This window comes from Myotis yumanensis, unplaced genomic scaffold (genome assembly GCF_028538775.1).
Source record: "Myotis yumanensis isolate MYYU_CA2020_CCGP unplaced genomic scaffold, mMyoYum1.0.hap1 SCAF_3, whole genome shotgun sequence".
NCBI lineage: Eukaryota > Metazoa > Chordata > Mammalia > Chiroptera > Vespertilionidae > Myotis > Myotis yumanensis.
Genome location: NW_027223754.1, coordinates 166,445,423 through 166,472,557, shown reverse-complemented (window position 1 = coordinate 166,472,557; position 27,135 = coordinate 166,445,423). Strand labels below are relative to the sequence as shown.

The window sequence follows — 27,135 nt, the reverse complement described above, 5'->3', positions numbered from 1 at the left end:
TTTAATACAGTTCCACATGTTGTGGTGACCCCCAACCATAAAATTATTTTCGTTGCTACTTCATAACTTCATAATTTTACTACTGTTATGAATTGTAATGTAAATATCTGATATGCAGGATGTATTTTCAGGGGTCGCGACCCACAGGTTGAGAACCACTGCAAAGCAGTATCAAACCATACATTCCTTACTATTCTTGGTCAAAGATATTATTCAGAAATTGATGAAAATTTGTATCTTATAAATTCACAGAGGCAAAGAGAAAAGGGCCAGTCCAGCTGGCTCCAGAAAAAAATTAACATGCTGGGCATGACATATGGCTCTCAAACTCCATACATCTAATCCTAAAACAGGATCCAATTTAAGATTCTGAGGCAATATGATATAACTAGAGGCTCGGTGCACAAAAATTTGTGCACTGGTGGAGGGGGGTGTCCCTCAGCCTGACCTGTGCCCTCTCACAGTCTGGGACCCCTCGGGAGATAACCACCTGCTGGCTTAGGCCCACTCCCCGGGTGGCAGATGGCAGGCCCAGATCCCATGCTGGGTCGCAGATGGCAGGCCCTCTGCCGTGCCACCCTGCCCCACTGCCCGCAACACACGGCAGGCCCGGCAGGCGGTGGGGCGGATGGTGATTCGCCGCGTCCCACTCCACCGGCCGCTGGGCTGCGCACATGGACAGCAGGCCTGGCAGGCGGCGGGGTGGGCGGATCGCACTGTGCCGCCCCGCCTGCAGTATGCAAATTTAACGGCCATCTTTGTTGGGTTAATTTGCATACTCTTCTGATTGGCTGATAGGCGTGGTGAAGGTATGGTCAATTAACATCTTTGTCTTTTATTAGTGTAGATATATGCTTAGGTCTGAATCCTGGCTCTGATATTTACTAGCCATATAACCCCACAAGTTTCTTAATCTTTCTATACTTTGTTCCTTCATCTATCAAATAGAGATGATAAAATAATAAACTTCAAGGGTTGTGGTGGCCATTACATGAGCAGAAAGCATAAAACACTTAGAACAGTGCCTACATGAGACAAATGCTCAATAGATGTTAACCAATATTATTATTTGGAAAGTCCTTAGTATACAAGACAAGGATACACGTATGTGACTATCCAGTGCTTTCTATTCTGAGTATCTAAAAATCCTCCATAGTTGTGAAGCTTAAATATACCCCAAAATACCAGTCAGGGATGCTGCTAGTGAGCCTAAGAAAGGGGGCAGGGACTTAGGAAAAAAGCAAACTATTTTCTTCTTTTGCTATGAAATATCCTTCTGAAATAAAACAAGCACCTCCAGGTATAGGAATAGGACAGATCAGTTTAAAGACTATAATGTGAGTTCTGACCAAGATGGCGGCATAGGTAAACACCGGAGACTGCTGCCGCAAACAACCACTTCAAAAATACAACTAAAAGACGGAACGGACATCACCCAGAACCACAGGAAGGCTGGCTGAGAGACTCTTCAACTAGAAGGAAAGACAACAGCATTCCAAGGCTCAGAGGAGGCGCAGTGTGGAAAATTTAAAGGTGCGTGCGCAAAGCGGGCTGGTGGCTGAGGGCGCGGTTGTCGTTTTCAATCAGGAGGGAGTCTCAGACTCTGAGCTCCAGATCCGGGCGAGTCTCTAGGGACTCAGACTCAAACGGGAGAAGTGGGATTGTCTAGCATCAGTTGGAACGTGAGGGCAGCTTTCTCTCCGAGGTTTGCAGTGGTTGCCGGGGTTCTGAGAAGCAGAGCCTCTGGGAACGGGACTGAGAGCAGCCATAACTGCTCCCTCCGCCCGCCCTGTAGATCCCGTGCGACCCGCCCCGCTCAAGCCCTGCGCAGAGCCATTTGCCGGATCGCCTCAGGCAAAGGCTAGATTAGCACCTCCCCAGAGGACAGAAGTTTTCCCACAGCTGATTCTCACAGCCAGTCGGCCTGGTGGTCAAATCCCTCTAGTATTAACTACAACAATCAAGGCTTAACTAGAACAAGACTTCGCACAAAGACCACAAGGGTGTGCACCAAGAAAGCATACAAAATGCGGAGACAAAAAAAAAATGACAGAAATGGAGGCTATAGAGCTAAAAAACGCAATTTTGAGGGCTTGCAATAAACTTGAGGAGAGCCTCACGAAAACTAATGAGACCCTCGATGCTACGATAAAGAAACTAGAAATTAAGCATACACGGACTGAAATAAAGAATATTATACCCAATAGCAGACCAGAGGAGCGCAAGAATCAAGCCAAAGATTTGAAATGCGAAGAAGCAAAAAACACCCAACCAGAAAAGCAAAATGAAAAAAGAATCCGAAAATACGAAGATAGTGTAAGGAGCCTCTGGGACAGCTTCAAGCGGACTAATATCAGAATTATAGGGGTGCCAGAATATGAGAGACAGCAAGATATTGAAAACCTATTTGAAGAAATAATGGCAGAAAACTTCCCCCGCCTGGTTAAAGAAATGGACTTTCAGGTCCAAGAAGCGCAGAGAACCCCAAACAAAAGGAATCCAAAGAGGACCACACCAAGACACATCATAATTAACACTACGGTGTCGGGTGAATTTCCCGCCAAAATATAAGATGGCGCGGGCAATTATTTAGGTTTCCCGCGCAAAATCAGAGTTAGTTTAAACACGTAATAATATTCACAAAACTCAAAACTAAAGACGTCCGGACACAAGAAGTATTTCTCAATAACTATTCTCTTTGCATGGTGAGATATCCAGGGATATCGGTTATAAAATGAGAAAACAATACATTGGTACCCTAACGGTATTGTACTCGACCAGCGCCATAAAGTGTTCTCTACTTACAAGGGATTTTTATGATACCTATTACCCCAATGGGTATGAAACGGTTCGCATACGCAGGTAGGTATCTTTGTGAACGGCAAACAAACAAATATTTGGTAATACGCAGTTACAATCGGCCCGAGTTTACACGTTTCCCGCACTCCACCGCAAATCTATATGAACCGAGTTAAGACGGCTCCCGCGGAGTACGCGCAATTCACGCGAGCCGACTTAACTCGTTTCCCGCAATCCAAGTGTTAAAATGCCAAGAGCAAAAGACAAAGAGAGAATCTTAAAAGCAGCAAGAGAAAGAGACTCAATTACCTACAAGGGAATACCCATACGACTGTCAGCTGATTTCTCAACAGAAACTTTGCAGGCCAGAAGGGAATGGCAAGAAATATTCAAAGTACTGAATACCAAGAACCTACAACCAAGATTACTTTATCCAGCAAAGCTATCATTCAGAACTGAAGGTCAGATAAAGAGCTTCACAGATAAGGAAAAGCTAAAGGAGTTCATCACCACCAAACCAGTATTAGACGAAATGCTGAATGGTACCCTTTAAGAAGAGGAAGAAGAAAAAGGTAAAGGTACAAATTGTGAACAACAAACATGCATCTATCAACAAGTGAATCTAAGAATCATGTGAATAAATAATCTGATGCACAGAATGAACTGGTGATTATAATGAATCAGGGACATAGAAAGGGAATGGACTGACTATTCTTGAGGGGGAAAGGGGAATGGGAGATGCGGGAAGAGACTGGACAAAAATCGTGCACCTATGGATGAGGACAGTGGGTGGGGAGTGAGGGCAGAGGGTGGGGCGGGAACTGGGAGGAGGGGAGTTATGGGGGGGGGGGAAAGAGGAACAAATGTAATCTGAACAATAAAGATTTAATAAAAAAAAAAATAAAGACTATAATGTAATATATTTACTTAAAATAATCTGAACTCTCAAAAGCTGAGAGCCATAACTTTTTTTAAACCAATATATCAAATATTTAATAATATAACTTTTTAAAAAATGTCAGTTTTAAAAATAGGCCATTTTGGAAAGCTTATATATAATAACCTCAGTGACAAAAAACAAGTAGAGATAGAAGGGGAAGTAGCAATGAATTCCAGATGGAAACCATTCCTTCATGCTACAACATAGTCAGCTATTAAGTATTTTCTCTGAAGATGTGAGCTGCCTTAAAGACAGAAACAATATGAATGAGTGAATGTCCTCTCCCTCAGTGTACAAACTGTCAATATATAAAAAGGTAAATGAGCACTTCTCAGACTTTAAAGTACATAAAAATCATCTGAGATTTTTTTTTAAATGCATATCTCTACCACACTGCTTCATACTTATTCAGGAGAACTGAGAATTGTGACAGTTGATTCTGATCCAGGTCATCCAAGGACCAAACTTTGAGACTCAAACAGTGTGATAATGCTTTGATTTAATTTCCACTTACTATCCTATATAATAAAAGTATAATATGCAAATCAACCAAACAGGGAAATGACCAGTTGCTATGATGCGCACTGACCACAAGGGGGCAGACGCTCAGCACAGGAGCTGCCCCCTGGTGGTCAGTGCACTCGTACAGGGGGAGTGCGGCTGAGCCAGAAGCTGGGCTCATGGCTGGCAAGCGCAGTGGCAGTGGCGGGAGCCTCTCCCATCTTCGCTGCAGGCAGGCCGTAAGGAGCATGCTGTCCAGGACTGCGAGAGCCCTGGACTGCGAGAGGGATGTCTGACTGCCGCTTACGAGGGATTGGGCCTAAGCTGGCCTGCGGACATCCCCCAAGGGGTCCCGGACTGTGAGAGGGACTGCGAATCTCATACAGTGGCCTCTAGTTTGAACATAAAATCAGGTGCAAGATTACCTCATCATTGAGCCAATTCAGATGGTTTAGAGTTTGAATATCTTTTCGTGTAATGGTCAAACGGAATGCTTCACTCAGAACTTCATCCTGGTTCCCATTACGAAATACATTCTTTATCTCTTTCTCCATTTCCTAGAGAAGCAAGAGGTGTCAGAGATTAAGCATACATGGCTTCAGATACACTAGATTTCTTCTAAGTCCACACTATCCCCAGACAATTTATCATTAATCAACTGTTTACTTTTAACATTTTGGTTTCTATTCCTTCCAGTAGTAATCTCTCTGATTACTTCCTTCTACCTCACCTTGTCCTCCCCCTCTCTTTTTCAGCACAACAGTTCAGACCCTTGTTTCATTTTATTCCTGCTATGAAATACAGTATTTCATAAGTCTATGAAAAGTATTCTAAGTCTATGAGAAGATCTAATTATATTTTTGATCCAAACAATTTTCTGAGAAATAGAATATTTCCCCAAAGGTAGGAAGAGCTAAGTAAAGGTAGTCTCTCTTATTTTATGTCATTTCTTTAAAGGTAGTTTCTTGTAGAAACATTTTCCTGGATTTTTTGTTTGTTCTTTTTTAATGTAAAACATGGAATCCAATACAACTATAAAACATGTATTATACTCACCAGCTATGTGAGTTTCTCAAACAGTAGGCTAGATTAAGGAACAGATTACTTTAAAATGTACACAGACTATGTATTTTCTAAATTTTATACTGAGTTTTTATTACTTATAAAAAAATGTAAGCCTCAGCTTACTCTACATGAAATGAAACATAAATTTATTAAATGCTTTTTCACTGAAGTTGCTAAAAGCCACCCATAATTCTTTCCTCAATGTGCAATAATCATTTAAAAATAAAGCCAATACTGGGCTGTAATACAAATGAAAGCACAAGTATGCAATACAATTTTTTCATTTTTTAAAATCTTATTTTTCAATTACAGCTTACATTCAATATTATTTTGTATTAATTTCAGGTGTACAGCACAGTGGTTAGACATTTATATAATTTATGAATCCTCCCACCATAAGTCTAGTACCCACCTGGCACCATACCCAGTTATTACACTATCATTGACTATGTTCCCTCTGTTGTGCTTTACTTCCCCTTGACTATTTTGTAACCACCAACTTATACTTCTTAATACCTTCACATTTTTCACCCAGTCCCCCAACTCTCCTCCCCTCTGGCATATGCAATACAATTTAAATACCACATGCTCTATTACATTTATGTTTTAAACTTGTCCAGAGAACTCTTTCTAAATACAACACTTGCTAGTACAGGAATTATATAATTTACCTCTGTGATTTCAGGAAATTCATCTTCACTATCAGTTAATTTACGACCTTTTTTTTCTGTTTCTTGGGCAATTGTGACAGGGATCTCCTTTTCAAGAGGTACACGAAGACGCAGTTCTACTGAATCATGTACTGAATGTTCCTGTTCCTGCAATCTCTGAAAGACAGAACTTCAGAATAAGTGGAATACAGAAATATACTATCTCTCTATGTAAACTGATTAGTACTAGCTGAATAGACCAAGAACATTTAGCATTTATCACACAATGCTATGGTACCATACTATTTTGCAATTACAACAGCTTTGACCCCTAAATACAGATAACCTTTCAAATTAGTTTCAATTTGGATATGCTATTTACTTATAATCTTATCCCAATTCTTTTTACCTGGTTTTGAAGCTGTAATGCCAGTGCTTTTTGCTCTTCAATCTGGCGCCATCTTTCCCGTGCTCGAGAATCATAAACACTAGTTCTAGAAGTGAAAAGAAATGTGACACAAATGCAGACCACTCTCTTAATATCAGCCCACTGTTGATGTACAGTGAGCATTAAATATGAAACCCTCATACACACAGTCTAAAATCCTGACACTAACTTATCACTATAAGTGAAACCACATGGTATTATTCAAATTTTCCTACTGTTTTTATTAAAATAATGAAAATTATTAGTTTGTTGCCAAATATGAACAGGTGGCTTTTGCAGATATTTGTAAATGTGTAGTCTTTTTCTAAAAACATGTTTGTAAGCCCAGCCGGTGTTGCTCAGTGGTTGAGCATTGATCTAAGAACCAGGAGGTCACAATTCAATTCCCGGTCAGGGCACATGCCTGGGTTGCGGACTTGATCCCCAGTAGGGGGTGTGTAGGAGACATCCGATCAATGATTCTCTCTCATTGATGTTTCTATCTCTCTCTCCCTCTCCCTTCCTCTCTGAAATCAATAAAAAATATATTTAAAAAAATAAACAACATGCTTCTAAGATCATGGAGAAAATTAAGCTTTATTTTGGAAACCCAAAAATGAGACTGAACCCCAAAGGAGAAAATAATACAAAATGTCATTGAGGTTTTAATTCAAATATTGTATTTATGAACCAAAAGAAAAAAATATGGGTTTTTTTTGTTTTTTGTTTTTTTAAGAAAATCAACACTAGGGGGTTTGGATAACTTAAAGTGAGTTCTTAAAACTGGAAACTAAAAGCTTTTAGTGATTTTGCAAACTCCAGAAATAGAAATTAGTCAATAAATTAGTTTTATCCATGTGAAAATAAGGGCATTTATTTTCCTTTCTATATAATTGCTAATTTTGAAATATTTTTCCAATTCAAGTTAACTTCAACTATTATCCTATATCATAAAAGGCAAATATACAAATCAACAGAACCATGGAACCACCCGACGCAATGAGGCACACTGACCACCAGGGAGCATACGATCAATGCAGGAGCTGTCCCCTGGTGGTCAGTGCACTCCCACAGGGGAGCACTGCTCAGACAGAAGCCAGGCTCACAGCTGGCGAGCGCAGCGGCGGTGGCGGGAGCCTCTCCCACCTCCGCAGCAGTGCTAAGGATGTCCGACTGACAGCTTAGGCCATCTGACTGACAGCTTAGGCCAACTCCCCGCAGGAAGCGGGCCTAAGCAGTCAGTCAGACATCCCCCGAGGGCTCCCAGACTGCATGAGAGCTGAAGGACACCCCCCCACGAGTGCATGAATTTCATGCACCAGGCCACTAGTAAATTTAATAAACATGAACATAGAAATGTCCCAATAGAATTAAAAACACCCAAAACTTAAAAGTTGTTTAATAAATAGCTATAAATAGGGAGTTTTTACTGATTAAACATAGGTAGGATGATTGGCTAATCGATTTCTTCTAACTAAAATTAGGAAGTGATGGAGAAGAAAAAAATGATACCAAAAATAATAACTTACAATTCTTTGATCCACAACTCTGCCTGGAAAAAAGTAGGACTATGGGTGGGAAAAGAAAAATATGAGCAGGAGGCTTATGAGAAAATTCAAATATTGTCAACAGAAAAACCAATCATTTAAATAATTTACAAGAATGCTTTACAAGTATTGAATAAATACAAGGACTAAATTACATAAAATTGTAATTGGGAACTAAAGAAATATAAATGAGTCATTTGCATACATTTTTCATAATAAAATACACTTTACTGATTGCATGATAACTGATTCTTACAGAATGCATTCCTTGATTTCTGTCAAACTTCTGTATCCATAGCAACTTTGTGGTGGCAATTGACAAATGAGTATAGATAGGTCCAACATGCATGGTGGTTGATAGTTTCATTTATGTTAACAGGTAAGATGAAAGTAACAAGGACACATCGTAACTTCAGTATTTGTCAATAATAATGTGAGCAGTTTCTTTGTTAAATCAGATAATAGTTTTTAAGTAATGGTAGAATTTATCTTCAATCTTTTGTACTATTCACAATGTAATCACTGCAAACATGACACACTTTTAACTGGCATTATTGACATTTTCTCCATCACTTTAAGGCTAGTCCATCAACAAAATAGTAAGTCAAGCACTGATTTGTGGTGTGGGAATTTTCCAAGATGTAAATGCTCCCACCATGGCCCACTTCAACCTACCAAAATGACATCAATGAATGTGGAATTGGGAAGAGGTATGCAATAGCACATCATTCTATAGTATTTCCACCATACAGATATGATACATGCCAATAACCTTAGATGGATAATAGTAAAATGAGTAGGAAATGATGACTTTTGAATACTTATTACCTTTGTTTCCAATATAATTTATGTAACTGCAAGTTTATATAATTACATTTTGAAATAGTGGTTGTGTTTAATAACTAGCTCTCAAAATTCCTTGAAATTTAACAATTACCTCTTATGAACTAGCTCCACAGCTACTCACTACTGAATAAGGGTGAGTTTTTGAACTTGCAGATAGGAGATTAGGTTATGTCCCTGCTTTTATTCATGAGCATCAATATGATATTCAGGCACATTTTCATAAAATGCAGCTCTTCTAAGCAAGAACATAGCAGTAACATGCCTGACAAATGTGTCCTGTCCCTCGGCATGAGTGAAGAGGACTTCCCAAACAGATGAGGTCAGATCCAATAGAACAGGTTTCCTTCATGCCTGAGAAACTTTATGACTCATGTTCTTGGTCCAGCTCTGGGTTTTGCATCAGTAGATATTATGACATGCAAAGCTACCTCTCTTGTGCTGCATCCCACTGATTTCAGCAAAACTGCTTTTGTATTTGGACACTCTTGAAGCCAAGAAACCCTTCTGAATGTAATTGTCATGTTATTGTTTTTACTTTTCTATTTTCTTCTACACCTGTACTATAGTTAAAAAGATGACCCAAAGTTCAGCAGAGAAACTAAGTTTAGCATAGCTCCTTACTTGCATGAGACCAACATTATGTGAAAGAGTACATCACTTGTCAAGATAATACATTAAGCTAGAATGTTACTCTTCCCAAATGGTTCAGATTGACAGATTTATTAATAATTTAGTCAAATCTTAAGGGTTCTTAGACTTCTTGCCTGTCCACTTGAATCAAAATATATTCAACCAACAAACAAACAAAACAAAAACAAACTCATAGATACAGAAAACAAACTGATGGTTGCCAGAAGGGAAGGTGGGACTAAGAGGATGGGTGAAAGGTGAAAGGATTAAGAAGTACAAATTGGCAATTACAAAACAGGCATGGGGTGTAAAGTACAACATAGGGAATATAGTCAATAATATTGTAATAACTATGTATGGTGTCAAGGGGGTACTAGACTTATTGGGGGGAACACTTCATAAGTTAAATAAATGTCTAACCACTATGCTGTACACCTGAAGCTAATATAATATTGAATGTCAACCATAATTGGGGGAGGGGGGAGCGGCTTGACATTTTAAAAAAGTATATTTGGAACAACAACAAATCATATATATATATATATTTTCAACCAAATCAAAGTAGACACTGAAATTCCCCACCCACAGAACAATCCAAATGAAACAGCTAATGAGTCAATGAATAAACCAAAACAAAGAATCAGCAACACAACTCCATTCCAAACATGAGAGATCAAATCTATTTGATGCAGCTCTTGCTGACAACCTGAGTGAATAATGCTTAGCAGAGTCACAGCCATGTTAACTGTAAGTCCTAGGTCTTGCTCTTCTCAAACTTCATCTCCTTACCAAGCCCTAACTGAAGGACCTCTCACAGACACAAATGGAAGAGTAAACTCTTTTCCAAAGAAAACTTTTAGATACGTAGAACAAATAAACAAGCTGGGAGTTAGAGACCTGGAACTCCTAGAGCTGTCCCTAATTACATTTTGTGATTTTGCGCAAGTCATTTCTATGAGACTTAGTTTTAGGACTTGTAAATTCTGGAGATTAGAGTCCCTTTCAGTTCTTAAATCTCTACAATCTGTCCTAGTTAAGGCAAGAGCATGGGCTCAGAGGGTATGCCTTGCTTCTTAGCCTAATTCTTGAGAATTAGTATTCCTAATCATCCTTAGGCTGGGGTTTGGCAATGAAAATGCTATTCTATTGCCTCTCCACCATCACTGAGGTTAATAAAGGTAGAACATAAGAGGAGGTGTGCAGTGAACAACTGACATAACAACCAACACAGAGAGCCACAGAGATCTGTGGCAGCAGCGAGGGGCTACTTAGTGTATGATACTAAAAACGTGAGAACACATATATTGCACAATATAAAAAGTTGACAAGAATCACACAGAACTGCATAGCACTGGTTTATGCTATTCAAATTTGTCCACTTCCATATTAGAACATAAATTTGATGTGGACAAAATTTGTCTTTTGAATTTATTACTATATCCTCTGCACCAAGAATAGTGCCTGGGACACCGCAGGCACTCAGTATTTATTAAATAAATGAATAGTGTAAGACAAGCACTTCTCTTCAATGGATCGAGGTATCTCCTGGCTTAGGAAAGTAAAATTCAGGGGGAAAAGCAAAATCTCTTCACTTTTCAAAGAGTAAATTATACATTGTTCCTCATATAATTGAAGCATACAATAATAATAACTACAACTATTTACTGAACATCTTCTTAATGCTCTATATGTAAAACTCTGCTCTATTAATTAAAGCTCAATAATAGATAGTAAGGAATTATTACTCATACTATACAGAAAAGGAAATTGAGGTCCAGAAGGATAATTTGTCTTGGAAGAGCCAGGATTAGAAACTATGTCTGTCCAATTCCAAAGGCTGTTCTTTCTATTATTGTAAAATGCCTTTTAATAAATCAAAACATTAAACCAAAATGAAGATGATAAATACCTGAGCTAGTCAAGATAGCACTGCAGGCTTTCTGGGAAATTCATTTATTTAACAAAGATTTATTTACTAAGTGCCCACATTATGTACTATGATTGGCCCTGGGCGATAAATGCAAAGGTGTTAGTAACTAACAAGGTACAGGGATAGAAGTGCTCAAGGGATACACTAATGCTACCTGGAGAAGTCAGAGAAAAAATAACACCCCCATCAGGTTTTAAAAAGCCAAGTAAGAGTTTAACAAGTGGACAAGGATAGAAAGGGAATTCCAGACATAGAGGCATGAAATGGCATGGCATATTCTGGGAAATAAGGGCAAATCTTCACTGCTGGTAGGAAATTAAGACTAAAAAGCCAATCAACCAAGCCTGTGAGAGTAACCTCCAATTTCCATGAACAGTATTGTCTAATCAGTTTTACCCAGTGTATCTTTCTCCTTCCATCTTATTCTTCAGTTATTACTAGGAGAAATCCTTCATAAAGGAAAGGCAGACTTAGTGAAGAGCCATTGCAGAACTGAAAGCACTCTTTACATGAGATCAACTTTTTCCCAAGAAAGAATTCCTACTTTTGTGTAGTACCTGTGGAAAACTTTTATAAATGCTTTATCTGTAAGTTAATCTTCACAACAATTCAAGAGTAAAGTATTAAGACTGGCATTTTATTGATAAGGAAACTAAAATTCAGAAAAGTAACCTGTTAAAGTTACATGAAGCCTGGAAAAGACAAGCTCAGAACCCAGATGTGACTCAAAAAAAAAAAAAAATCCAAACTTTAAAATCTCCTTGAGAAACCATAACAAATAAATAATTTTTTTAAATATCTAAGTTTAGAACATAGCGGAGAACTGCAAAGAAGTAGGGGGACTGAGATGAGAAAAGCATTTTATTATCCCTAACCTTCTCAATAGAAAACTGATACTATTACCATCCTAGCAATTAAATTGCTAATGCCATATATGGCAAGGACATAGCAATCTAAGTAGTAACCTATTGGATTACAGAGGAAGAAGTACTCAATATCTCCCTGAGGAGTCAAGTTTCATATAGAAGATCAAATCTGAATTGAAACTTAAGAGATAAGAAAGCACCACTGCTAGATAGACAAGTTGAGGTAGGAAGGACATACAGCAGAAAGAATACTGAATATGAAGGTAAGAAAATAGGCATCATATTATAGTTCAGCATATAATAAACACATGAAAGAGTCCCATATTTCCTTATGGCTTTTCTCACCTCCATCATGTCCCTTGGCTGTCACCTTGCCAAGACCATCCTAAATAATGTCCCTCCTGCCAGGGTATATAATTGCCTGCTTTATTTTTCTTTCACAGCATTTATCATCACCAGACATGTATTTTTATTTATTTGTTCACTATTTGTCCACCACTCCTCCCCTTACACCATCTACAGCTAGAATGCAAGCTCCATTTTTCTTATTAAATGCAAATTTTATTAGTGTACTTTAAAGCAGATATACTGGGTAAACTACATAATATAGTCACCATAATACTATCACTTTGAATTAGTATTACAGATACTTCTAACTACTTAATTATTTTCAAAATATATTCCAATATTTAAATTATGTTCAGTTAAGTGTACTCGAAGGTTTGCAGCATTCTGCATTATTTATATTAGAGAAAAAGCAGCCTAAATCAACTTGCTCTGGCATTCCATGATTTGTGTTTGTACAACTCTAACATAAATTTATACATAGCTATCAAATGGATACTCTGGCTATGCTATAATTTAAAAATTTTATCTGAATTTGCACCACAAAAAGTTTATTGGTTTCTTTATACTAGGAAGTGTCTTATCTGATTATTCATGTTCAATATTTGTAGACGACTTACTAGAGCTGCACACTTTTTAATTAAATAGAAGTGTGTAGATTTCAAGACCCCCATCCTACCCCAGTTCACTCTACCCCTGCTGCACTCCTGGAAATACTCTAGATTTGAATGAATCAAATTCTCTAGAAGCTAAAGGGTAAAGAGCAAAGGAAACTGGATCAACATAAAACAATACCATGAATGTCAACTGCTTGACAGAAGAGATTTCATTTTGTTCACTGCTGTTATCCTGTGTCTGTACAAGCAACTAGCACACAGTAGGCTACTTATTAATAGCCTACTGTGTGCTAGTTGCTTGTACAGAATGTGTGATTGGAAGTGGGTTTATGAAAAAAGTGCTTTGATTACCACACTAAAAAGTCTGGGCTTGCTTCTCTGTCTGATAAACCACCCTTGAGGGAGTTTAGTGAATGACCAGCTATGCCTTTTAGATCACTCTGGTTGAAGAACGAAGAAGGACTAAAGAACAATTCAAAGAATGGACTAGAAAACATGGTGGAAGATGGAATGAAGAACAAAATGGAAGCTGGAGAAAGGAAGACTACTTAGAAAGTCACTGAAATAATTCAAACGACACATGACAGAGGTCAATACTGCGGAGATTTAGAGTCAATTTTAGTTTTATATTATGTAACGCATAGTAAAGAAACTAATTAAAAGGGGGATTATGTTAAAAATGTGCTTTTTCCAAAGTTTACCTGGGAGCTGGAGTCTGGGAATCTTGCACTTTGAGTAAAATCACAGAGTCTGATCCTAAACAAGAAACACAAGAGCATATTATTACTGATAAAACTGCAGTTATACATCCTAGATGTCTGTGGCTTAAGTTCCCATACTTTGTTACAATCTATTTTCATAAAAACACAGCATAAAAATAAAGATAAGGTGGGAGAGAGAGACTGAGCCAAGAATAGGGCTTAGTGAAGAGCTTGCCCCACAAATACAGTAGTTACTCTGAAATACAAGTATACAATGAGTGGCCAGATTATTATGACCACTCCATCAGTACTTCGTTGGGCCACCTTTTGCCTTCAATACCACGGCGATTCTTCTTGGCATTGACTCCACGAGATGTTGAAAGTTGATGCGAGGAATCTGACACCATGCCTGATGAATAGCACTGTCCAGTTCTGTGAGATTTGATGGTTGTGGAACCAGCTGCCTGATGGCTCTTTAACTTCGTCCCACAAATGCTCAATTGGATTGAGATCTGGTGATTGTGGGGGCCACCTAAGCAAGGTAAAGTCTCCCTCATGTTCTTGAAACCACTCCTGCACAATACGAGCACCATGGCATGGTGCATTGTCTTATTGGAAGAAGCCATCTCCATTGGGATACGCCATCAACATGATAGCATGAACTTGATCAGCAATGGTCCTTAGGTATGTTGTGCTATTCAGATGTTGTTCCACACGAATTAAAGGGCCCAAATCATGCCAGGAAACCATGCCCCAAACCATAACACTGCCCCCACCAGCTTGAAGGGTTGTACTCATGCATGTGGGGTACATGCTTTCATGCTGTTTCCACCAAATTCTCACTCTGCCATCTGCATGATGCAACTGGAAACGTGATTCATCGGACCACATGACTTTTTTCCAATGCTTGACTGTCCAATCCTTGTGTTCCTGTGTGAATTGGCGACGTTTTATCTTGGTAACTGTAGACAGCAAAGGTGTTCTAACAGGCCTTTGGCTTCCATATCCCATACGATGCAGTGTACGGCTAATTTGCTTACAAACGTCAGGTGGTCATAATAATCTGGCCACTCAGTGTATATAGCTTCAGCCTCTACTCCTGGGCTATGCCTGTTTCCTGAGATTCCTCTTTCTATTCCTGGGAAACAAGAACATGCCAAGATATCTCAAAAGTCTTTAGCTCATGAACTACCATGAGACTGAACAAAGTGAAAGAGCAAAGGGGAGGGAGAGGTAAAAGGGATGGAAACACAAAAAGAAACAGCTATAGGAGAAGCAGTTGAGTCAAAAAGTACAAACTCTATCATTCTATCACTTAGTTTCTGTGTTGATAATAAAGCACTATGATTAAAACCTTATTTATAATATTTATTAAATAGTACAAGTAATGGAACAGTTCGATGTAATACATCTGTCCCAGTTTAGTTTTACCTAAGCATCTGCCATACAATGTATGCTTCTGAGGTTAAAGGCTTTTTAAAAGAGTGATAGTTCTTGGTAAATCACCTCAAAAAATTTAATGTAAGTTTTCATGAATATGTATAGCTATATAATGATGCAACAATTTTAAACCCCCAGTGAGAATTTTAAGAAAGTGAGGAATAGATTAAAAAGAAAAAGATAATCAAATGACCTAAGGAAGGATAGTCTTCGAGATGTATCTATCGAAAGATCCCTAATGTTTAACCATTTAACCTAAAATTTATTTTATAAGTAACATACCTAAATACATACCTTAAATACCTTAAATAACTACTAGTATATAACATACCTAAAGAAGGGCAAACTAAGCAAAGAAAAAAATTATCATAGCAAAACCTCACTTAACTAGAATGCTAAGGGAAAGAATATATTTATTAGCTGAAAGTTAAGCAAAAAACTCTTTTTGTTTCCAAAACTTGCTGACGACCATTCTAAAACGTATAAACCTATTATCCAGGTTGTATATTAGCTTATTAAGAACTGTTACTTCAATACTTAATTGATTTACTAAAACAACTAGAACATCAGAGTACAGATGACACTTCAGATGGGTTTGTACAGATGGGTTTGAACCGTGCAGGTCCACTTATATGTGGATTTTTTTTTTCAATAAATACTGTAAATGTATTTTCTTTTCCTTATGGTTTTCTTAACATTTTTTCTCTAGCTTACTTTATTGTAAGAATACAGTATATAGTACATATAACATGCAAAGTATGTGTTAATCAACTCTTCAAATTATCTGTAAAGCTTCTGGTCAACAATAGGCTATTAGCAATTAAGTTTGGGGGGAGTTAAAAGTCATATACATGGGCCCTAACTGGTTTGGCTCAGTGGACAGAGCGTTGGCCTGCGGACTCAAGGGTCCCAGGTTCGATTCCAGTCAAGGGCATGTACCTTGGCTGCGGGCACATCCCCAGTAGGGGGAGTGCAGGAGGCAGCTGATTGATGTTTCTAACTCTCTATTCCTCTCCCTTCCTCTCTGTAAAAAATCAATAAAATATATATATTTTTTAAAGTCATATACATGGATTTTCGAGTGCATGGAGTGGGGGTGGTCAGCACCCTCTACCCCCCATGTTGTTCAAATCATTATAAAATATGAGAAACAGAAAGTACTGAAGTCTTTGGGCTTAATGAACTTTGACTCCAGACACTGCTTCGGAAGTTAATCTTTTACATACTATATAAAATCATTTGCATTTCCATATAAGAAAAAAGTTACTTATAGGTTTACCTGTAGCATGGCTAAGTGAATTATATGTACTTAAGGTATGTCTATGTTAACTAAGTTACATGTGCATTACAACCTTGCATTATAATTCACAGAGCCAATAAATTGGCTATTAGGAAGTATAATTAAATTATATTGAAAATATGGCATACAATACCATTTTTACCTTTGGATTGTGTATTTGAAGCTGATGAGTTATCTGGCTGATGTGGAAGAGAGTGGTGATGTTGGAGTTGATGGAGTAGATCAGAATCTTTGGATCCGAATGAAATATCTGGCGTATAAGACGATAAGGGAAACCCACTGTGAGACAGTTGTTCCTGGGTAGTTACAATGCTGGCAGATCCAGAGGATGAAGTATCAGAGCCAATAATCTGAGTTGCACAAGAGTTTCCATTTTGAAACAGTGTGTCTTGTAAAGTATTCCTACTGGAATTAAGACATCGAGATCTAGCAAGAGAAGAATATATTTCAATATCATATAATGCATGCAGAATTAAATTCATTTGAAATATGTTTTGTGACTCACAGGTGTAAAGGAAAATGTGTGGTGGGTTTGGCTACAGAAAACTGTTTCCCTGTGACCATCTGTAGCAGCTGTCTGTAAATCTCTCTTTCTTCTTCTTGAACTGTCTGTAAAAGAAAAAAAAAATATAATCTTAAACACATTCAATGAGGCCAGTGTTTCTCAAAGTAGCATCTAGATTCCCAGAAGCCTTGCCAAAGCTCAGGCAGAGTCCACAAGGTAATTAAGAATTATGGTTGACTAAGGATATTCTAGAAAATGATATAATACATATAAGAGGAGTTTAGTGAAATAAATTCCAGATAGTAATTCCGAGAATTGTGGGGCATATATGTAAACAATAGTGCAAAGAAGCTATAGAATATGAAACCAGAAGGCCAACAGGCAACTATTTCTGAGTCAACTGACAGAGTCCCAGAAATAAAAGATTTGAGGACCTCTAAATTAAGATTCTAACAAAACCCTTGGTTCTTGATACCTGCTAGGAAAATCACAAGGAAGTAATCAGAACAGTCAAAATCTGAGTGCAATAACTTTCTAACAATTTTCTACTCCGTTAAATTTTTAAGAATGCTTTTTTCCGGAGATGGCTTTCATCTCCAACACATATTTATTTATTTTTCTTAACTCCAAAAACATAGGGAAAGCACATGCTCCATAAGATTCATTCATTTCTTTATTGACTTAAATACCAACTATGCTCCAGTCAGTAGAGTTATTGCACTGAAAAAGATAAAGTTCCTGCTCTTATGGAGTTTTCCTTACAGTTAAAGGATTGAGAAACAAAACATTAGTCAGATAGTATCAACAAAATTGAAGATAAGAAAATAATAGAAAGTGATGGAGGGGCAACACTGAGAACAGGTAAGACTGCTCTTAAACTGTGATATTTCAACAAAAACCTAAATCAAGGGAGGAAGTAAAAAAAATTAATGAGTATTTCATACAAAGGAATAGCAAATTCAAAAGCCCTGAGACAGGAATGTGCTTTGATGTGTTCAAGGAAGAGCAACGTCAGTGTGAATTAAAATAATAGTAAGAAATGAGGTCACTTAGCCCTGGCCGATTTGGCTTAGTGGATAGAGCGCCAGCCCATGGACCGAAGGGTTGTGGGTTTGATTCTGGTCAAGAGCAGGTACCTTGCTTGCAGGCTTGGTCCCCAGCCCCAGTGGGGGTGTGTGCAGGAAGCAACCAAAAGATGTGTCTCTAGCTCACATCGATGTTTCTCTCTGTTTCTCCCCTTCCCTTACACTCTCTCTAAATATCAAAGGAAAAATATCCTTGGGTGAGGATTAACAACAAAAAAATACATAATAATTTTTTTAAAAGAAAAAGAAATGAGGTTACTTAGAGAAAAACAGATTACATAAGGACTTGTAACCATGGTAAAGCACTATTCTATATAGATCCCCTAGCAATAAGCTGCATTCACTAAATAATATATATACCCAGTGTTTTTCTTCCTTGAAATCTTATATACAATCTAATACACACACCAATCTTCACAAAACAATTATAATACTTTGTGCCAGGGCTAGCAGCATCTTCCATTGTGCCATTTCGATATTCACATAAGCATTTTATTTAGCTACAAGTGTTTGTTAAAGACAGAATGAACTAAGCAATAATCTATACAAAGGTAGAGACTAAATTTTTCCTTCTTGATTTTTTTTTGCTACAAATTTGAAATTTGTCACTCCTTCTACTCTGAACATCTCTCACTCTGGAACGATTTAAGAACCTCCTGTTTTTCCTGTTTCTATGCTTACCCTCTATGGTAGAATAGCTAGTGGTTCTTTTACAGTATTTATTTTATCTTTTTTAAAATATATTTTTATTGATTTCAAAGAGAAAGGGAGAGAGAGATAGAAACATCAATGATGAGAATCATTGGGCTGCCTCCTGCATGCCCTCTACTGGGAATCGAGCCTGCAACCCAGGCATATGCTCTTGACTGGAATTGAACCCAGGACCCTTCAGTCTGCACGCTGATGCTCAATCCACTGAGCAAACTGGCTAGAGCAATGAGTCCATTTTGTAACTGTTGCTCAGCTCTTATCACATACACTTGCCAGTTTGTCTATCCTTTTCCTACTATGATTTACTAGTCCTGCCACCCTCTGCTTGAGTATTTTAGAATCCAAACTTCAAACCAAAAAAATTTATAGCATTTATACTAAGTCACAAATAATTAAGTCTTGCCACCTAAAATATCTTCATTACCAAATTATATAATTATTCTTGACTCCACAATATGTAAGCTGCAATGGGCAGGAACCACATCACCAGGTTGAATAACAAAAAAGCACACTGACTAGACTCCTTCAGAAGACCGAGGTTGCAGGCTGGCCAATTACTAGTTGTATGACCTCTGATTTTTACTTTTCAAATCTGTAAAATGTAAATATTACCTCATTTCTACCTGTATCACAGGGTTAAACAGATTCAAAACAATAATACATGTGGAAAGCACACTGGAAACTCTAATGCTATATAAATGTAAGGTCATTATTACTCATTTGTATCTCCACAGCAATCAGTACAAAGCTGAGATGCATAAAAAATATTTAACTGGACAGGTATAAGCACATTTCCTATAGTATAAATTATCTGCTATTATGGCGTTTATCTTACAGTTAAAGGATTGAAAAACAAAACAGTCGATAGTATGAACAAAATTAAAGATAAGAAAATAATAGAAAGTGATGGAGGGGCAACACTGGGAACAGGTAAGATTGCTTTTAAACTGTGATATTTTCAGAATTTTTTTTCCTTTAGGTTTATTGAATAAATATAACCACCCAACTATCAAGAGAACATCTTTCTTTTGGGGAAAATCTATGATCTCAAAGATCTTACTCATAATGAAAGGGTAGAAATTATTTAGCTGGCTTCTTGATTTTTCTTTTATATTGAGAAAAAATTGTCCTAGTAAGAAGTAAGGGTGGCCTAGCCGGTTTGGCTCAGTGGGTAGAGCACTGACCTGCGGACTAAAGGGTCCCAGGTTTGATTCCGGTCGAGGGCACATGCCCAGGTTGCAGGTTCAATCCCCAGTGGGGAGCGTGCAGGGGGGGCAGCCAATCAATGAGTCTCTCTCATCATTGATGTTTCTATCTCTCCCTCTCTCTCCCTCTTCCTTCCTCTCTGAAATTAACAAAAATATATATTTTTTAAAAAGGGTGGGTATTTAATCAAATCCAGCAAGGTTAACAGTTTTGCCACATGAAACAAGTTTCCAAAGGGTCCAAAAAAGAAAGAAGAGAGATAGTTTGATGTATGAGAAGTATTCAGACAATAATGAAGATTAAGTCTACTATCCAACAGGAATAGAAGACAGTAAGAAAAATAATAAAGTCCTACACTAAAATATCTCTTTAATTTCTTTAGAAGAGATACCAGCATTCAAAAAGAGTAAGAAAGAAAAACCATAGAAAAGATTAAGTAAATGGAATGGTTAATAAACATCTAAATTGGAGGGGAGAAATGGCTGAATGTACGCAAAGATTCTAACCGTAGGTCTTGTTGCAGGTTTTCCTTACCTCTTCTGCTGTACTAACATGTCGCCTCTGAGTTTTCTTGGGGCTCAAAAGGTTTCGACGACATGAACCACTCCAAGATGGACTTGGAACAGATTTAATAGGAAAAGATTTTTCATATGCAGACACGTGGCAGTGATGGTTTGACTTTCCCGTGAAACTGTTTGATAATCCACTAAAACAAAACAAAACAAAAAAAAGTTTGTAAGAAAATCTAACCCAGGTATTATTCCACTTTCATAAAATAACAACAACACAACAAAAATTAGCAGGTAGAATGACAGATATACCACTTACGGGAAATATATAAAAAATGATATATGGGTTGCTGCATCAGGCTCTGCCACTTAAGAGGTCTTAGATTGCCAAACTATATAATTCCCAAACACCTAAAATTGTATGTCTCAGCTTCAGGATCTATAAGTTCCTTTAGTCAGGAACTACATACTTGTGTGGTATAACAGAAAGCACATCATATTAGACCCCTTCAGAAAATCTGAGTTCTAGGTATACTAACATACACAATACACTTCCATTTTACTCCTCACATCCCCCTGCCCCAAGACCTTTGGAGGGAATTATTTTAAGCTTCAATTTGCAGAGATGGATAAAACCAAAGCCTCTCAACAAAGCTTTTAAACTGAATTTTAACATTTCCTAAAACACCAACAGAGGGCTCCCATCCTTCATTATAAACAACCAGATGCTTTTATTAGACTGTAACACTCTCTGTGAACTCTCCTCTGGCCTCACTGTGTACCTCCTCTGAAGGAAATTTTGTTTTTGCTTCTTTATATTATTTGCACCCCAAATAATGTGAAAAGTTGGCAGGAAAAATAGTTTTGTAAACTCAAACCCAGTCTTATCTCTAAGGACAGGTAAATAATTTAAAATTTTTTAAAATTTGCTCTTTCTCATTTATTGTTACCAAACAAGTCTTAAGTATTTGCTATCAATATAATGAATTTTCTTTCCTTTTCTTTTTTTTTTTTGCTGAGAATGCAAAATAGAGTTACAGAGCTGACTAAACTGAATTCAATAAAATCAACTCTTTAAATCAGTATATGTGGTTTGGGCACAAATGAATCAGACTAGGTCTAAAGAAAATAAAAAAACACATATACTCTAACTCTTCAAATTCTAATGATTTATTTCTATGTGTGTTAGAGTGGAGAAAGGAGCAAGGACTCAGAATTTCAGGAACTGGCTTATTTTCTTAGGACGGGTGGACACAGCTAGGAAAAGATGGCAAGGATGATATAATTTGTTTGGTGAAGATATAATGAATTCCCCTCAATGTCTTTTGTATTTATGCTTCCTAGAGAGTGTATTGTATCTGTGCTTTTAATAAAAGATTCTTTTTTCTAAAGAAACAGTAGAAGGTCATCTTGAAATGCCAGACAGCAAGCGTACTACCAACAATTAACAATGTTGGGTCAGACACAGAAGTAAGCTTGGACTCCCACTGGCTAAAGTTGCAAGAATGTAAGCATCAAAAAATGATTGTAGTGCATTAAAACACACTAAAGCCATAGTGACACTAAAAAAAATAAAAGAACAAAAAATATATATATTTGAACCACTTGAAGTGGCTATTAAAATAAACTTTCTTGGGAGAAACCAAGATGGCGACATAGGTAAACACCGGAAATTGCTGCCTCCCACAACAAATTCAAAAATACAACTAAAAGACAAAACGGACATCATCCAGAACCACAGGAAGGCTGGCTGAGTGGAAATTCTACAACTAGAAGGAAAGAGAAAATCACACTGAGACTCAGAGGAGGTGCAGAAGTGCAGAGGTACGGAGGCGCACGAGGCAAGGGCTGGCAACTGAGGACGTGGCTGTCTTTTTGAATCGGGAGGGAGTCACAAGCCCCCAACCGAACTCCAGTTCCGGGTGAGTCTCTGGGGACCCAGACTCATACGGGGAGAAACTGGACTGTCTGGCAGCCGGCAGAACTCAGAACTCAAGGGCGGCTTTCTCTCAAAGGTGCTTGCAGCCATTACCGGGACACTGAGACTCGGGGCCTCTTAGGGCAGAGCTGAGGATCAGCCATAGCTGCTTGCTCTGCCCTGTTGATTCCCTGAGACCCCGCCCCACCCGAGCTGTGGCAGAGGCTTTTGCAAATGAATGCCCTGGCCCTTTGCAATCTGAAAATTACATAACAAACTGCAGCTGGGTCAGACAGACCCAGAACGTCCAAGAGAAGGCCCAAGGCCCCACAGCAGCTTGCATTGCTTCACAGCTGGGCCTCATTTGGGCACCTCCAAACCCCAAACAAGGAAGGGGAATCTGCAGATCTCTTCATAGTTCCTGCTGGGTAGCCTCAGGCAGAGGCTAAATTAGCACCTCCTTAGATCCAAGAGCCAGTGTACCCAGTGGTCAGAGTGAGACATTCCAGATTACAACTCCTCAGATACATAAGGGACACACTCAGGGGGCAGACTCAGTGAGCACCAAAGCCCCACTGAAGCAAGTCTTGCCCCAGAAGGGTGTCTCCAGCACAGAAGTTCTCCCACTGCAGACACAGCTGACTCTCACAGCCAATTGGCCTGGAGGTCAATTCCTCCCAGTGATACCTACAACAATCAAGACTTAACTACAACAAGACTGTGCACAAAGCCCACAAAGGGGTATACCAAGAGTGTCCACCTCAGGTAATTGGGGAGGCTGAGCCACTGGGCCCTACAGGACACCTAGCACACAAAGCCACTCTACCAACACAGGGAAGCATAAAAAATGTGGAGACAAAGAAAGAGATCAGAAATGGAGGAAAGCAAACTACTGGATATAGAGTTCAAAACCACACTTTTAAGGTTTTTCAAGAACTTTCTAGAAACCGCCGATAAATTTAGTAAGACCCTCAAAAAGTCTGATGAGACCGCAGATAAATGTAGTGAGACCCTCGAGGTTATGAAAAAGGACCAACTAGAAATTAAGCATACACTGACTGAAATAAAGGATATTATGCAGAGTTCCAACAGCAGACTAGAGGATCGCAAGAATCAAGTCAAAGATTTGAAATACGAAAAAGCAAAAACACCCAACCGGAAAAGCAAAATGAAAAAAGAATCCAAAAATACGAAGATAGTGTAAGGAGCCTCTGGGACAACTTCAAGCATACCAACTTCCGAATTATAGGGGTGCCAGAAGAAGAGAGAAAGATATTGAAAACCTATTTGAAGAAATAATGACAGAAAACTTCCCCTACCTGGTGAAAGAAATACACTTACAGGTCCAGGAAGCGCAGAGAACCCCAAACAAAAGGAATCCAAAGAGGACCACACCAAGACACATCATAATTAAAATGCCAAGAGCAAAAGACAAAGAGAAAATCTTAAAAGCAGCAAGAGAAAGACAGTCAGTTACCTACAATGGAGTACCCATACGACTGTAAGCTGATTTCTCAACAGAAACTATGTGGGCCAGAAGGGAGTGGCAAGAAATATTCAAAGTGATGAATAGCAAGAACCTACAACCAAGATTACTTTATCCAGCAAAGCTATCATTCAGAAGTGAAGGTCAGATAAAGAGCTTCACAGATAAGGAAAAGCTAAAGGAGTTCATCACCACCAAACCAGTATTATATGAAATGCTGAAAGGTATCCTTTAAGAAGAGGAAGAAGAAAAAGGTAAAGATACAAATTATGAACAACAAATACACATCTATCAACAAGTGAATCTAAAAATCAAGTGAATAAATAATCTGATGAACAGAAAAAAATAAACTTTCTTTGGCCTATCCAATTTTGCTCAATGTTTAGAGCGTCAGCCCTTGGACTTAGGGGTCCTGAGTTCGATTCCAGTCAAGGGCACGTTCCTCGGTTGCAGGCTTGACCCCTGGCCCTGGTCGGGTGCACGCAGGAGGCAACCAATCCATGTTTCTCTCTCTGTCTCTCCCCCTCCCTCTACTCTGTCTGAAAATCAATGGAGCCCAGCCAGTGCAGTTGATCATTAAGCTATGAACCAGAAGGTCACAGTTCAATTCCTGGTCAGGCCACATGCCCAGGTGTCAGCCCAATCTCCGGTAGGGGGCATGCAGGAGGCAGCCAAGCAATGATTCTCTCTCATCATTGATGTTTCTATTTCTCTCCCTCCTTTCCTCTCTGAAATCAATAAAAATAAACTTATTTTGAAAATAGGTAATAAAAAAGGAAGACCTAATCATATATCCTGCCTTCCCAGTAGGAAATGTATTTCAGAGTCACCAAATAGCCCCAGCTAATGAGGAAGATGAGCTCTTCTTTAACAGAGTGCCAATTAATAAGTGTAGGAAAAAATAATAAAATTAGAAAAATATTATCTCATTAACTCTAGTAAAATTATTATACGTTCTGAGGAGGCCCAAAGGTACAAACTTCCTGTACTAGAGGACAAAATGATGATGTTATGAAAAAGAAATCTATAAAATCCAAACAAACTTCCTGTTATAAAATGTCATAGGAATGTAATGTACAGCATGGTGAATATAGTTAATAATACTGTATTGCATATCTGAAAGTTGCTAAGATTAGATCTTAAAAGTTCTCCCACAAGAAAAAAAATTTCTGTAACCATGTATGGTTATTGATGTCAACCAGACTTACCATGGTGATCATTTCACCATCGAATCATTACGTGGTATACTTGAAACTAATATGCTATGTCAATTATACCTCAATTTAAAAAAAACTGCTACCAGATAAGAGTTATCAATTGAGATTAATAACTATTAGAGTGATATGAAACTGGTCATTCATATAATGCCAAAGTAACATCATTTAGATTACATTCTAGTCACAAGGGGGAATGAAACCTAACTGTACAAATAAGGACGAGACTATTATCTCTCTAATCCAGAGATCAATCCATTATCACTAATGACAGGAGAACCAGATAGAGGTTTCCTAAATGTGAAATAAGACAGCATCATCTTTTACTCAAGTCAAAAACCTAGTTTAGAAAAAATACAGAGAATAAAGGACAAAATAATGATGTTATGACAAAAAAATCTGTAAAATCCAAAAAGTGAGACATTCTGCAGAAAAAAAAGTCATGTCATTAATAAAAGGGGCTGTTCTAGATTGTAAGAGACTGAAGGGCAATAACTACCAGACGCAATCCGAGATTGGAAACTGGTTTGAGCAAAATTAGCTGTAAAGGATACTTTGGGTCAACTAGGAAAACTTAAATATAATTTAGTTAGAGTATAAGATAAAATTTACTGAGTGGTAAAAAGGAGATGATTGAAAAAACAGATTAACAAAAGAATATGCACAGTATAAACTCATTTTGGGGGAAAAAAGGTGTGTGTAAATGCAGAGAAAAAAGCTGGAAGGATATATACTAAAATATTACAAAGGTGAACTCTGACTGGTGGGAATGCGAGGCTCCTATTTTTTATTTTTGCTTATCTGCATTTTCCAATTTTTTACAAAGCACATGTACTATTTTTGCAATAATGTTACTTGAAAAAAATAACAGTATGGCATTGTTTAGCAAAAAAAGCAACCTGCCAAGAGACGCAGTATCTTTAATGAAGACAAAATGATATTATACATTTCATCATCGTATACATAGCATATATATTATGCTATATATCAGTAAGAGATAGTGAAAGAAGAGCAAGCATAGGAAAATATTTGGAAGGAAATACACTAAGGGAAGGAGAATGAGACTGTGGGTAGTGGTCATGGGTCTTTAGTTTTATGAGTAATGTTTTAATTTTGTGAATGTATTCATGAATTCAGGTATAATTGTTTAAAATATTAAGAAGTGGGAAGATGATTCTGAGAGTACTGACACATGTTTCCACAGTCCATGTGCCAATAATCATAAAATAAAAGCCATCTTATTGGTGGCTTTCAATCAACACTAGAAAGCTTCCTCTTGACTAAGCAGGAAATTAAATGATATAACATGCCTAAAACCCATCACTCCTGTAAAATTTAAGAAGTCATAAATACTATTTTAAAGAATAAATATTTTACTTATATAGTAAAGCGCCTGATGGCAAAGCTTCTAAGCCAAATTTCATCTGCCTTTAATAATCAGTATAAACTTGGTGAGAGGATAGGTAGGGCTTATGAAGTTGGGCTAAATAGTAAATAGGAGCAAGTACTTTGTGACTCTATTTTCTAACAGAAATAGCTTATGTCTAGATGACTAAGGCCATGAGGTACAGAGCTGCCTTGGTTTAAGCAGTCTCTGTTATGTAAGAGCTCACAACATGTGCTAGTTTATTTGCTACTTTAGTTGCAGATACTGGTTTTCACTTTGAGATTCATAATAGCTATATAGATCCTCAAGGGTCCTAATATATTCATATCTACCAAGATTTCCCTCAAAACTCTCCTCTAGCCCAGCCGCTTTGCACAAAGAGGTCACCGAATGATTCCCGGTCAGGGCACATGCCTGGGTTGCAGGCTCAAACCCCAGGAGGCAGCCGATTGATGTTGATGTCCTCATCAATGTTTCTATCTCTCTCCCTTCCTCTCTCTAAAATCAATA

General features: G+C 38.0%; 1 protein-coding gene across 2 annotated transcripts in view; it reads right to left on the bottom strand.

Moving 5' to 3' along the window:
- The window catches only part of SENP1 (SUMO specific peptidase 1), a 51,913-nt gene that overhangs the window by 11,926 nt on the left and 12,852 nt on the right, over window positions 1-27,135 (bottom strand). For both annotated transcript variants that reach the window (XM_070410339.1, XM_070410340.1), the window contains 8 exons: window positions 20,646-20,817; window positions 17,110-17,213; window positions 16,747-17,030; window positions 13,865-13,919; window positions 7,912-7,950; window positions 6,365-6,449; window positions 5,977-6,132; window positions 4,666-4,797 (listed from right to left, as the gene is read on the bottom strand). In XM_070410339.1, the coding sequence (XP_070266440.1) occupies window positions 4,666-4,797; window positions 5,977-6,132; window positions 6,365-6,449; window positions 7,912-7,950; window positions 13,865-13,919; window positions 16,747-17,030; window positions 17,110-17,213; window positions 20,646-20,817 (1,027 nt within the window). The remainder of the gene's footprint in view (window positions 1-4,665; window positions 4,798-5,976; window positions 6,133-6,364; window positions 6,450-7,911; window positions 7,951-13,864; window positions 13,920-16,746; window positions 17,031-17,109; window positions 17,214-20,645; window positions 20,818-27,135) is intronic.